This window comes from Lethenteron reissneri, chromosome 12 (assembly GCF_015708825.2).
Source record: "Lethenteron reissneri isolate LAM-NWPU_2019-01 chromosome 12, ASM1570882v1, whole genome shotgun sequence".
Classification (NCBI taxonomy): domain Eukaryota; kingdom Metazoa; phylum Chordata; class Hyperoartia; order Petromyzontiformes; family Petromyzontidae; genus Lethenteron; species Lethenteron reissneri.
In genome coordinates, this window is record NC_083790.1 from 261605 (window position 1) to 272769 (window position 11165).

General features: G+C 55.8%; 1 protein-coding gene across 1 annotated transcript in view; it reads right to left on the minus strand.

Moving 5' to 3' along the window:
* Positions 1-13: 13 nt before the first annotated feature.
* LOC133341656 (LIM/homeobox protein Lhx8-like) overlaps positions 14-11165 on the minus strand; it is a 35310-nt gene continuing 24158 nt past the window's right edge. Inside the window, exons 7-8 of the mRNA XM_061550249.1 lie at positions 1392-1495; positions 14-95 (exon numbers count right to left, since the gene is read on the minus strand). Of these exons, the coding sequence (XP_061406233.1) occupies positions 14-95; positions 1392-1495 (186 nt within the window). The remainder of the gene's footprint in view (positions 96-1391; positions 1496-11165) is intronic.

The window sequence follows — 11165 nt, forward strand, 5'->3', positions numbered from 1 at the left end:
GACCTCATTGACCTCATTGACTGGGACTGGAGACGCTGCTGCTACTGCCACCGCTGGACTTGCACACCAGAGGTCGCCGGTTCGACTGCACGTCCCTGCGCGGAAGTTGAGACGATGATCGTATTGGGATTCAAGCGCAAGAGGTCAATTGTGTGTACAGTGGTGTGTACAGTGTTGTGTACAAGGTGACACGAACTCTCTGCTGAAGCCCTCTCGTCGTGACCAACAGCAGACCTCCACATTGGCGTCGAGCTCCTGAACATCTTCAATCCCCCCCCACCTCCGTCTCTGTCCGCCCAGCTGTATAAACGCCGTCGATTGGCAGGTCCGTGTGTGGTGGTGGTGGGGTCAAGTGTGGGTGACACCCCCCGCCCCCACCCCAAGACGTTTGGCCAGCGTGGAAGAGTTGGCCAAATACCGTCCAGAAAACCATTCGCACTCGCAGAGTAAAGGATTCACTCGCTCATCTGGAGCGCTGCATCTCCAGGCTGTCCTCGCTTTGTGCGCTAATGGGTGGGGGCGTTCCAAACAATATCGCACAAAGCGAAACCGCAATCGACGGCTGCCTGCCGAGTGGCGCGCGCAGTGCGCGCAGAGGAGGGGATTTAAACCGCATTAAGCGACTCGGTCGCATGAGCCGAACCCGCATTGTGCGTGGGAAACGTGTTCACATCCACGGCCATAGGGGCCGTCTATAAATGACGTCACGCACCTGGGGGGGGGGGGGGGTCAGACATTTGCGACGATGTGTGACGCGGGGGGGGGGGGGGTGAGAAATGTGACGTCACATCAAAATGCGCAACTTTAAATAAATATAGACAACACGTTCTACTTAATTAAATATAATTTTTAATAAATGTTTTCTCCTACATCAGAGTGCAGCGCCACATTAAATACGCACTACAATGACAATAGTTTAAAGCGATTTGAAGCATGTTTTTGGGGAGGGGGGGCAGAGCTTTGTGACGTCATATTTGAGGGGGGGGGGTCTGACTTTTTGTGACGCCGTGTGACGAGGGGGGGGGGGTAATAAATCGTCCAAAATCGCGTGACGTCATTTATGGACGGCCCCAAATACAAAAGACGGAAGATCCGCCCTCGTGGCCTGCACAGGCAGTTGGGGCAAGTGAGAGATGCCCCGCCGTGTCGCCTGCTGCTGCTGCTGCTGCTGTTGTTGTTGTTCACACCTTGTAGCAGACGCATTTGAGGCGGAGTTGACCTAGGGCAGGCCCATGACTGTTTCAGGTAATCGTCTCGTTTTGGCCGTGAGCGGGAATGGAACTCTGCTCGCGAGGTTCGTGGCGCAGTGCGATAACCCCGACGCTACCGCTTCCCACAAAGGTGGGTGGGCGTGGCGTTGGCCGTCATGGGTGCTCGCTAACAGCACTTGCCCCAGCAGTCTCTGCAGGCTATCCGGGGCGTCTTTGTCAGGCGGCAGACGCACGCGACTCGCCAGTGAGGGCGTCACGAGCTCGTCACGAGCGACGCGGCGCCACTGTAGGGGGGCGGGGGCAGGGGGGGCGGGGGGAGGGGGTGATGCCCTGGGAGTGATTTCGACTCGCGCGTCCATGGCCACGCGTCCGCTCCGCTCCTTATCCCGAGAGGATCTCGCGGTGTAACAGACGAGACGGGTAAACACGCAGGTGAGCCTCAGGTTTGCCAGCCACAGGTGTGCACAGGTGTGCCATAGCCTACAGCTTCACGTACTATAGCCTACCCTACAGGTAAACACAGGTGAGTCACAGCCTACAGGCATGTTGTAGTGGTGTAGCCTACAGCTACAGTGCCCTACAGGTAAACACAGGTGAGACACAGCCTACAGGCATTCTGTAGTGGTATAGCCTACAGCTACAGTGCCCGACAGGTAAACACAGGTGAGTCAGCCTACAGGCATGCTGTAGTGGTGTAGCCTACAGCTACAGTGCCCTACAGGTAAACACAGGTGAGTCACAGACTACAGGCATGCTGTTGTGGTGTAGCCTACAGCTACAGTGCCCTACAGGTAAACACAGGTGAGTCACAGACTACAGGCATGCTGTTGTGGTATAGCCTACAGCTACAGTGCCCTACAGGTAAACACAGGTGAGTCAGCTTACAGGCATGCTGTAGTGGTATAGCCTACAGCTACAGTGCCCTACAGGTAAACACAGGTGAGTCACAGACTACAGGCATGCTGTTGTGGTATAGCCTACAGCTACAGTGCCCTACAGGTAAACACAGGTGAGACACAGCCTACAGGCATGCTGTAATGGTGTAGCCTACAGCTACAGTGCCCTACAGGTAAACACAGGTGAGTCACAGCCTACAGGCATGCTGTAGTGGTGTAGCTTACAGCTGAACACCGGGGAGGTGTCTGGAGTGCGTTATCATCTGGAGTCGGATTCTCGTGGGGGAGTCGGAGGTGTCTGGAACCCGGGGCTGGGGGTCTGGCTCCGTGCCCCTTGATTCCCCGGGTGGGTGGGTGGAAGGGGGGGAGTTTGTCCTCCCCTCCCCTGCCCTTATCTCGCTACTGTAGCCGCTCTCACATCAAAGCGCGACGCGCCTGGAGATAGCATCGCTTCCGAGGGCGGCTCCCGCGGGGAGCGGGCGCACGCGACATGGGGTGGGAGGGGGGCTGTGTACAGGGCGTGTACAGGTGTGTGTTTACAGGTGTGTGTGTGTGTACACGTGTGTGTGTACAGATGTGTGCTTACAGGTGTGTGTTTACAGGTGTGTTTACAGGTGTGTGTGTACACGTGTGTGTGTACACGTGTGTGTGTACACGTGTGTGTAGAGGTGTGTGTACAGGTGTGTGTTTACAGGTGTGTGTGTGTACACGTGTGTGTGTACAGGTGTGTGTGTAGAGGTGTGTGTACAGGTGTGTGTTTACAGGTGTGTGTGTGTACACGTATGTGTGTACAGGTTTGTGTACAGGTGTGTGTGTACAGGTGTGTGTGTGTACACGTGTGTGTGTAGAGGTGTGTGTACAGGTGTGTGTGTACAGGTGTGTAGGTGTGTGTGTACAGGTGTGTGTGTGTGCTATAATCCCGACGACCCGGGTTCGATTCCCGCTCACGGCCAATATCGGTGACGATTATCTGAACCGGTCCCGGGCCTCCCCTAGGTCGACTCAGCCTCAAATGAGTACCTGGTGCGGTGTGTAAACATCGCCACTAGGGAAACAAAGGCGGTCGGGCGTGGTGCTGGCCACCCATCCCCTCGTGTACCGTTCTGGCCTTCATAGGTGCTCGCTAACAGCACTTGCCCTGACAGTCTTTTGAGGCTATATGGGGGATCTTTGTTATGTGTGTGTACAGGTGTGTGTGTACAGGTGTGTTTACAGGTGTGTGTACACGTGTGTGTGTACAGGTGTGTGTACAGGTGTGTGTAGGTGTGTGTGCACAGGTGTGTGTACATGTATGTGTACAGGTATGTGTGTACAGGTGTGTGTACAGGTGTGTGTGTAGGTGTGTGCACAGGTGTGTACAGGTGTGTGTTTACAGGTGTGTGTACACGTGTGTGTGTACAGGTGTGTACAGGTGTGTGTACAGTCACCTATACACACATCTGTTCATACACCTGTAGACACACATCTGTTCATACACCTGTAGACACACACACCTGTAACTACGTAGGTGCTCGCTAACACTTGCCCCAACAGTTTGTTAAGGCTACACGGGGGATATGTCTTTGTGTGTACAGGTGTGTGTACACCTGTGTGCGCACAGGTGTGTACGTACACGTGTGTGTACACGTGTGTGTGTGTACACGTGTGTGTGTGTGTACACGTGTACGTGTACACGTGTACGTGTACACGTGTACACACACACACGTGTGTGCGCACGTTTGTGTGTACAGGTGTGTGTACAGGTGTGTGTAGGTGTGTGTGTACAGGTATGTGTGTACAGGTGTGTGTACAGGGGTGTGTGTAGGTGTGTGCACAGGTGTGTACAGGTGTGTGTTTACAGGTGTGTGTACACGTGTGTGTGTACAGGTGTGTACAGGTGTGTGTACAGGTGTGTGTGTACAGGTGTGTGTACAGGTGTGTTTACAGGGTGTGTACAGGTGTGTGTTTACAGGTGTGTGTTTGCTTGTATGTGTACAGGTGTGTACAGGTGTGTGTACAGGTGTGTGTGTACAGGTGTGTGTACAGGCGCGTGTGTGTACAGGTGTGTTGTGTGTAGGGGTATGTGCTGTCGTGTACCTCGGTGTACGAGGCCATACACCCCCTCATGTGTTGTGCCGGCCGTCATAGGTGCTCGCTATACGGGGAACTTTGTCTTTTGAGGTATGTGTGCTGGGCTGCGTCCAGGTGTGCGAGCTGGTGTGTATAGTTGAGTGTGTGCGCAGGTGTGCTGGGGTGTGTGCGCAGGTGTGTTGGGGTGTGTGCTGGTGTGCGCACATCTGGATGAACGGGGGGGGGGGGGGGGGTGGAGGATGTTCCTGTGTGTGATTGGTGTAAGTATATCCATTGTGTACATGTGTGCAGTGTTCGTGTGTGGGTAGGTTGCGTGTAGTGTACACGTGTGTGTGGTATACAGGGGTGTGTAGTATAAGTACGTTGTGGACGTGTCTAATTGGTATAAGTCAGGGGTCGGCAACCTACGGCTCCGGAGCCGCATGCGGCTCTTTACGGGCTGCTTCTTGACGATATGTACGTATGTACAGTATGTACTCAGATGCATTGCGGCTCTTGAAATACTGAATTTTGTACCGAATTGGAAAGAAATGGCTCTTCTTGTTATTTTGGTTGCCGACCCCTGGTATAAGTGTATGTAATTAGAGGTGTGTATTGTGCATCGTGTTGTATTTGGATGTCTATATTTTAGGAGTGGCTATATCGTGAGCGGAGAACGTGGGGCAGCGGGTCGCGCATGAAGCCGGCGACCTGAATTCGATCGCAGCCCACACCGGTACTGGGCCTCCCCTAGGTGGACTAAGCCTTGAACGAGTATCCGCCTTAAATGTGGTGTGTGAACACGAGCAGTGGGGAGACAAAGGCGGCCGAGCGTGGTGCTGGCCACTCTACCCCTCGTGTGCTCTGCTCGTCTCTAGTGGTGCTTGTCCCAGCGGTCTGTTCGAGCCGGCACGGGGATCTTTGTCTTGAGTGGACTCGGGCGTGAGTGTGAGTCGACTCGTATCGCTGCGTTTGGCGACCTTCTTTAATGTTGCTCTACGGGAACCGTGGGCGCCCCCGCCCATCTCCCCCACAGCCCCTCCCCTCCACCAGCCCCCGTCGTCTTCCCCGGAACAAAGCAGGACCTCGGGCGCCACAGGTGAGGCTGCCCACAGGTGTGCGGGTCCCGCATGCAGGTACCCCGTCTCACCTGTACCCCACCAGCCCCCCCCCCCGCCTCGTGTTCAAAGCACCACCGCGATCCCGCGGGACAAAGGTGTTGTTTGAAGCACTCCGGTGACGTCAGCGGAGCCCCGGGGAGGGGAGGAGGAAGAGGAGGAGGGGAGCCGCCGCCGCCGCCGCGTGTCTCCGTGTGGGTGGCGAGAGGAGCCGCAGCGCTGGCTGCTGTCGCGAGAGACCCCCCCGACACGATGCTCAGCGCTGCCCTCTGCCACCGCCCGCTCACGCCACTGGGCGGAAGAACCAATTTGATATTGCAGTTGATGTTAGCTGCGTTCTATTAAGAAGGGTCATTGTCCGAAACGCCACCTATTATATGATATTATATTATTTAAGACCTCTGTCAGTGTTGTTGACGGATGTGGTGAGGTTTGAATGTGGCTGTAATTTGGACCTGAACGGGATTCACGGTTGCTGAGCACCAACCCAAATGCCCCCAAACGCCGAGCGACCAGCAACAAGCAGAACGCAAGTTGCATTGCAGCACGAGGAGGTGGCCGAGAGGCGAGGCGCCTCGCTCCCGCAGTCGGCAGTCCAACTGAGCCCCCCCCCCCCCCCGCGTTATCCGCCGCGTTACCCGCCGCGTTACCCCCTTGCTGCTCGGGGTCCGCACGAGGGGGGGGTCATATGCACGTGGGGGGGGGGGTGTACGGTGTGTAGGGGGTCAAGGAGAAGGGGGGTACGGGAAAGAGGATGGCGGGAGAAGAGGTGGAAGATCCCCATTGCTCCCCCGCGCTCACGATCTTCAGTCTCGTGCGGGGGGGGGGGTGTGATGCGGGAGGGAGGGTACAGGGTTTGATGGGGGGCTGCTCCGAGGTCCTGGGTTGTCCCGAGGGGGTCCCGAGGGGGGCCGGGCCCCCCCTCAGTGCTGGGAACAAGCCCCGTCTTTGTCTGGCTGCGTCGCCGCGGCTGAACTGCGACGCGCCCCGCGCTCTAATTGCGACTCCGCGGAAACGGCGCCGGGGGGCGGGGTGAGGATTGGAGGGGGTGGGGGGCAAGGTAGAGGTCCCCCTAGGGACCCTCCACCACCACCTACTACTGCTGAGCCCCCACCCTCGTGTCCCCCCCACCACCAGCACCACCCAACCACCACCACAGGTTGGCAGAGCTTGTGGATTCTGTAGCGTGCAGATTAATGATGATGGTGATGATGATGATGGTGGTGATGATGGTGATGATGTTCTGCCGGGTGACGAGAGCTGGGGAGAGTAGAGTTGGAGTGGGGAGAGTATTCGGTGAGTCGGGGATGCGTAAGATGAGAGGGAGAGTGTGTGGAGGGAGGGATGGAGAGAGCGTGCGAAGTGAGAGTTGTGGAGAGTTTGGGAGAGTATGAAGGGGGAGATGGAGAGTTGTAGGAAACAATGAAGAGTTGGAGGGAGTCGTCGAGAGTAGGGAAAGAGTGGAGAGAGAGTTTCAATACGTATTGTAGGTGTATTTGTGAGAACTGTTGAGAGTTGTATAGCGAAATAGAGAAGCAGAGGGAGAATAGGAGAGAGAGTAATGGAGTGGGGAGTGAGTGAGTGAGTGAGTGAGAGTGGTGAGTGAGAGTGATGAGAGTGGTGAGTGAGAGTGATGAGAGTGGTGAGTGAGTGAGAGTGGTGAGTGATTGAGTGAGAGTGGTGAGTGAGTGAGAGTGGTGAGTGAGAGTGGTGAGTGAGTGAGAGTGGTGAGTGAGAGTGATGAGAGTGGTGAGTGAGTGAGAGTGGTGAGTGAGTGAGAGTGGTGAGTGAGTGAGAGTGGTGAGTGAGAGTGATGAGAGTGGTGAGTGAGTGAGAGTGGTGAGTGAGTGAGAGTGGTGAGTGAGAGTGATGAGAGTGGTGAGTGAGTGAGAGTGGTGAGTGAGTGAGAGTGGTGAGTGAGAGTGATGAGAGTGGTGAGTGAGAGTGGTGAGTGAGTGAGAGTGGTGAGTGAGTGAGTGAGAGTGATGAGAGTGGTGAGTGAGTGAGAGTGGTGAGTGAGAGTGGTGAGTGAGTGAGAGTGGTGAGTGAGTGAGAGTGGTGAGTGAGAGTGGTGAGTGAGAGTGATGAGAGTGGTGAGTGAGTGAGAGTGGTGAGAGTGGTGAGTGAGTGAGAGTGGTGAATGAGAGTGGTGAGTGAGAGTGATGAGAGTGGTGAGTGAGAGTGGTGAGTGAGTGAGAGTGGTGAGTGAGTGAGTGAGAGTGGTGAGTGAGTGAGAGTGGTGAGTGAGTGAGTGAGAGTGGTGAGTGAGTGAGAGTGGTGAGTGAGAGTGGTGAATGAGAGTGGTGAGTGAGAGTGATGAGAGTGGTGAGTGAGTGAGAGTGGTGAGTGAGAGTGGTGAGTGAGTGAGAGTGGTGAGTGAGTGAGTGAGTGTGGTGAGTGAGAGTGGTGAGTGAGTGAGTGAGAGTGGTGAGTGAGTGAGAGTGGTGAGTGAGTGAGTGAGAGTGGTGAGTGAGTGAGAGTGGTGAGTGAGTGTGGTGAGTGAGAGTGGTGAGTGAGTGAGTGTGGTGAGTGAGAGTGGTGAGTGAGTGAGTGTGGTGAGTGAGAGTGGTGAGTGAGTGAGTGAGAGTGGTGAGTGAGTGAGAGTGGTGAGTGAGTGAGTGAGAGTGGTGAGTGAGTGAGAGTGGTGAGTGAGAGTGGTGAGTGAGTGAGTGAGAGTGGTGAGTGAGTGAGTGTGGTGAGTGAGTGAGAGTGGTGAGTGAGTGAGAGTGTGTGAGTGAGAGTGGTGAGTGAGTGAGTGAGAGTGGTGAGTGAGTGAGAGTGGTGAGTGAGTGAGTGAGTGAGAGTGGTGAGTGAGTGAGTGTGGTGAGTGAGAGTGGTGAGTGTGGTGAGTGAGAGTGGTGAGTGAGTGAGTGTGGTGAGTGAGAGTGGTGAGTGAGTGAGTGAGAGTGGTGAGTGAGTGAGTGTGGTGAGTGAGAGTGGTGAGTGAGTGAGTGAGAGTGGTGAGTGAGTGAGTGTGAGTGGTGAGTGAGAGTGGTGAGTGAGAGTGGTGAGTGAGTGAGAGTGGTGAGTGAGAGGAGTGAGTGAGAGTGGTGGTGTGGTGGTGAGTGGTGAGTGAGAGTGGGTGAGTGAGAGAGTGAGAGTGGTGAGTGAGTGAGAGTGGTGAGGTGGTGAGTGAGTGGTGAGTGAGAGTGGTGAGTGAGAGGAGTGAGTGAGATGTGAGTGAGTGGTTGTGAGTTGAGAGTGGTGAGTGAGGTGAGAGTGGTGAGTGAGAGTGGTGAGTGAGTGAGTGAGAGTGGTGAGTGAGAGTGGTGAGTGAGTGAGAGTGGTGAGTGAGAGTGGTGAGTGAGTGAGTGAGAGTGGGTGAGTGAGTGAGTGAGAGTGGTGAGTGAGTGAGGGAGAGTGGTGAGTGAGTGAGTGAGAGTGGTGAGTGAGTGAGAGTGGTGAGTGAGTGAGTGAGTGGTGAGTGAGTGAGAGTGGTGAGTGAGTGAGAGTGGTGAGTGAGTGAGTGGTGAGTGAGTGAGAGTGGTGAGTGAGTGAGAGTGGTGAGTGAGAGTGGTGAGTGAGTGAGTGAGAGTGGTGAGTGAGTGAGAGTGGTGAGTGAGTGAGTGAGTGGTGAGTGAGTGAGTGAGAGTGGTGAGTGAGTGAGAGTGGTGAGTGTGGTGAGTGAGTGGTGAGTGAGAGTGGTGAGTGAGAGGAGTGAGTGAGAATGGTGAGTGTGGTGAGTGAGTGGTGAGTGAGTGAGAGTGGTGAGTGAGAGTGGTGAGTGAGTGAGTGAGAGTGGTGAGTGAGAGTGGTGAGTGAGTGAGAGTGGTGAGTGAGAGTGGTGAGTGAGAGTGGTGAGTGAGTGAGTGAGAGTGGTGAGTGAGTGAGTGAGAGTGGTGAGTGAGTGAGAGTGGTGAGTGAGAGTGGTGAGTGAGTGAGTGAGAGTGGTGAGTGAGTGAGAGTGGTGAGTGAGTGAGTGAGTGGTGAGTGAGTGAGAGTGGTGAGTGAGTGAGAGTGGTGAGTGAGTGAGTGAGTGGTGAGTGAGTGAGAGTGGTGAGTGAGAGTGGTGAGTGAGTGAGTGAGAGTGGTGAGTGAGTGAGAGTGGTGAGTGAGTGAGTGAGTGGTGAGTGAGTGAGAGTGGTGAGTGAGTGAGAGTGGTGAGTGAGTGAGTGCTGGGGCAGCATGCGGCTGCCCCAGCGCGGGGTCACGCCGCGTCACGGGGTCACGCCGCGCGCGCTGGTTTCCGGTAATTTGTCCCCGAGTCGAGGGGGTGGGGGAGGGGGCTCGGCTGTCAATGGCACGGGGGGGAGGGGGTAATGGGGGGAGGGGGCTCGGGGGGTGACGGCCACTGGTGTCTGACGCGGGTTCTGCTCAATAAATAATCTCCACCTTGCACTCCCCTCCCTGCACTCCCCTCCCACGTCATGCGCGCCCCCCGTGGGGAAAGGGGCAGCAGTGGGGGGCACTGCCCCCACTTCACCACAGCCTCCTCCCCCATCACCACCGCCCTGCCCCCTCCCCACGGACTCGCGCTGCTCAATAGGGGAGGGGGGGGGGGTCTGGTACCTGGGGGCTGTGGCGGATTATTTGGCCCTGAAGTCGCGAGTGAGATCAGTACAACCACGTGTACTCAGTAATATACACGCGTGTGTGTATACATGTCTACACGCGTGTGTGTGTGCATACATGTATACATGCATGTTGCTAGACATGTATGTGTGTGGGCATACATGTGTATACACGCGTGTGTATACATGTATACACACACATGCACGTCAGCGGGGAGCGGTGGCGCAGTAGTTAGCGCAGTGCGCTATAATGGACCCGCCGACCTGGTGAAACAGTGAACCAAGTTCTCGGCTGACGAGGGAGGAGGACCAACGCCGATTCGTCACCGATGTTGGCCGTGAGCGAGAGTCGAACTCGGTTCACCGGGTTCGTAGCGGAGTGCACTGACCCCCCCCCCACGCGTGCCCACGACGCAGACTCCACCACGGCCCCCCCCCCCCCCCGTGGTCTCCGCATTTATTAATTTTTTTAGGCGACTCGCCGAGTCGGCGAATCGCGGCGCTTTGCCGGAAGAGCGGCGAGTTGAAGCGGTCCGGGTATCGGAGGGGTTCCCCATTGAGTCGGGGGTAGGGTCAGGGTAGGGTCAGGGTAGGGTCAGGGGTAGGTTTTAGGGTTTTAGGGTTATGGGTTCAGATAGCGGTAGGGATAGGAGAATGTTAGGGTTTGGTAAAACAAGAGGTAGGGGTAGAGGTAGGAGTAGGAGTTGAGGTAGGAGTAGGGGTAGAGGTAGGAGTAGGAGTTGGGGTAGGAGTAGGGGTAGAGGTAGAGGTAGGAGTAGGGGTAGAGGTAGGGGTATCGTGTAGGGGTAGAGGTAGGGGTAGAGTGTAGGGGTAGAGTGTAGGGGTATCGTGTAGGGGTAGAGTGTAGGGGTATCGTGTAGGGGTAGAGGTAGGGGTATCGTGTAGGGGTAGAGGTAGGGGTAGAGTGTAGGGGTAGAAGTATGGGTATCGTGTAGGGGTATCGTGTAGGGGTAGAGTGTAGGGGTAGAGGTAGGGGTAGAGTGTAGGGGTAGGGGTAGAGGTAGGGGTATCGTGTAGGGGTAGAGGTAGGGGTAGAGTGTAGGGGTAGAGGTAGGGGTATCGTGTAGGGGTAGAGGTAGGGGTAGAGTGTAGGGGTAGAGTGTAGGGGTATCGTGTAGGGGTAGAGGTAGGGGTATCGTGTAGGGGTAGGGGTAGAGTAGAGGGGTAGAGGAGTGGACGTTAGAGTGTAGGGGTAGAGGTAGGGGTAGAGTGTAGGGGTAGAGGAGTGGACGTTAGAGGTATGGTAACTTTGATTATTTTCAGTTAAAATGTTTCACCTTGAGGATCCCGTGAGATGGAATATCTCGTTCGCAAGAGGGGTCCAGCTCGGGTTGAGGGGCGGGGTTGGTGTGAGGGTAG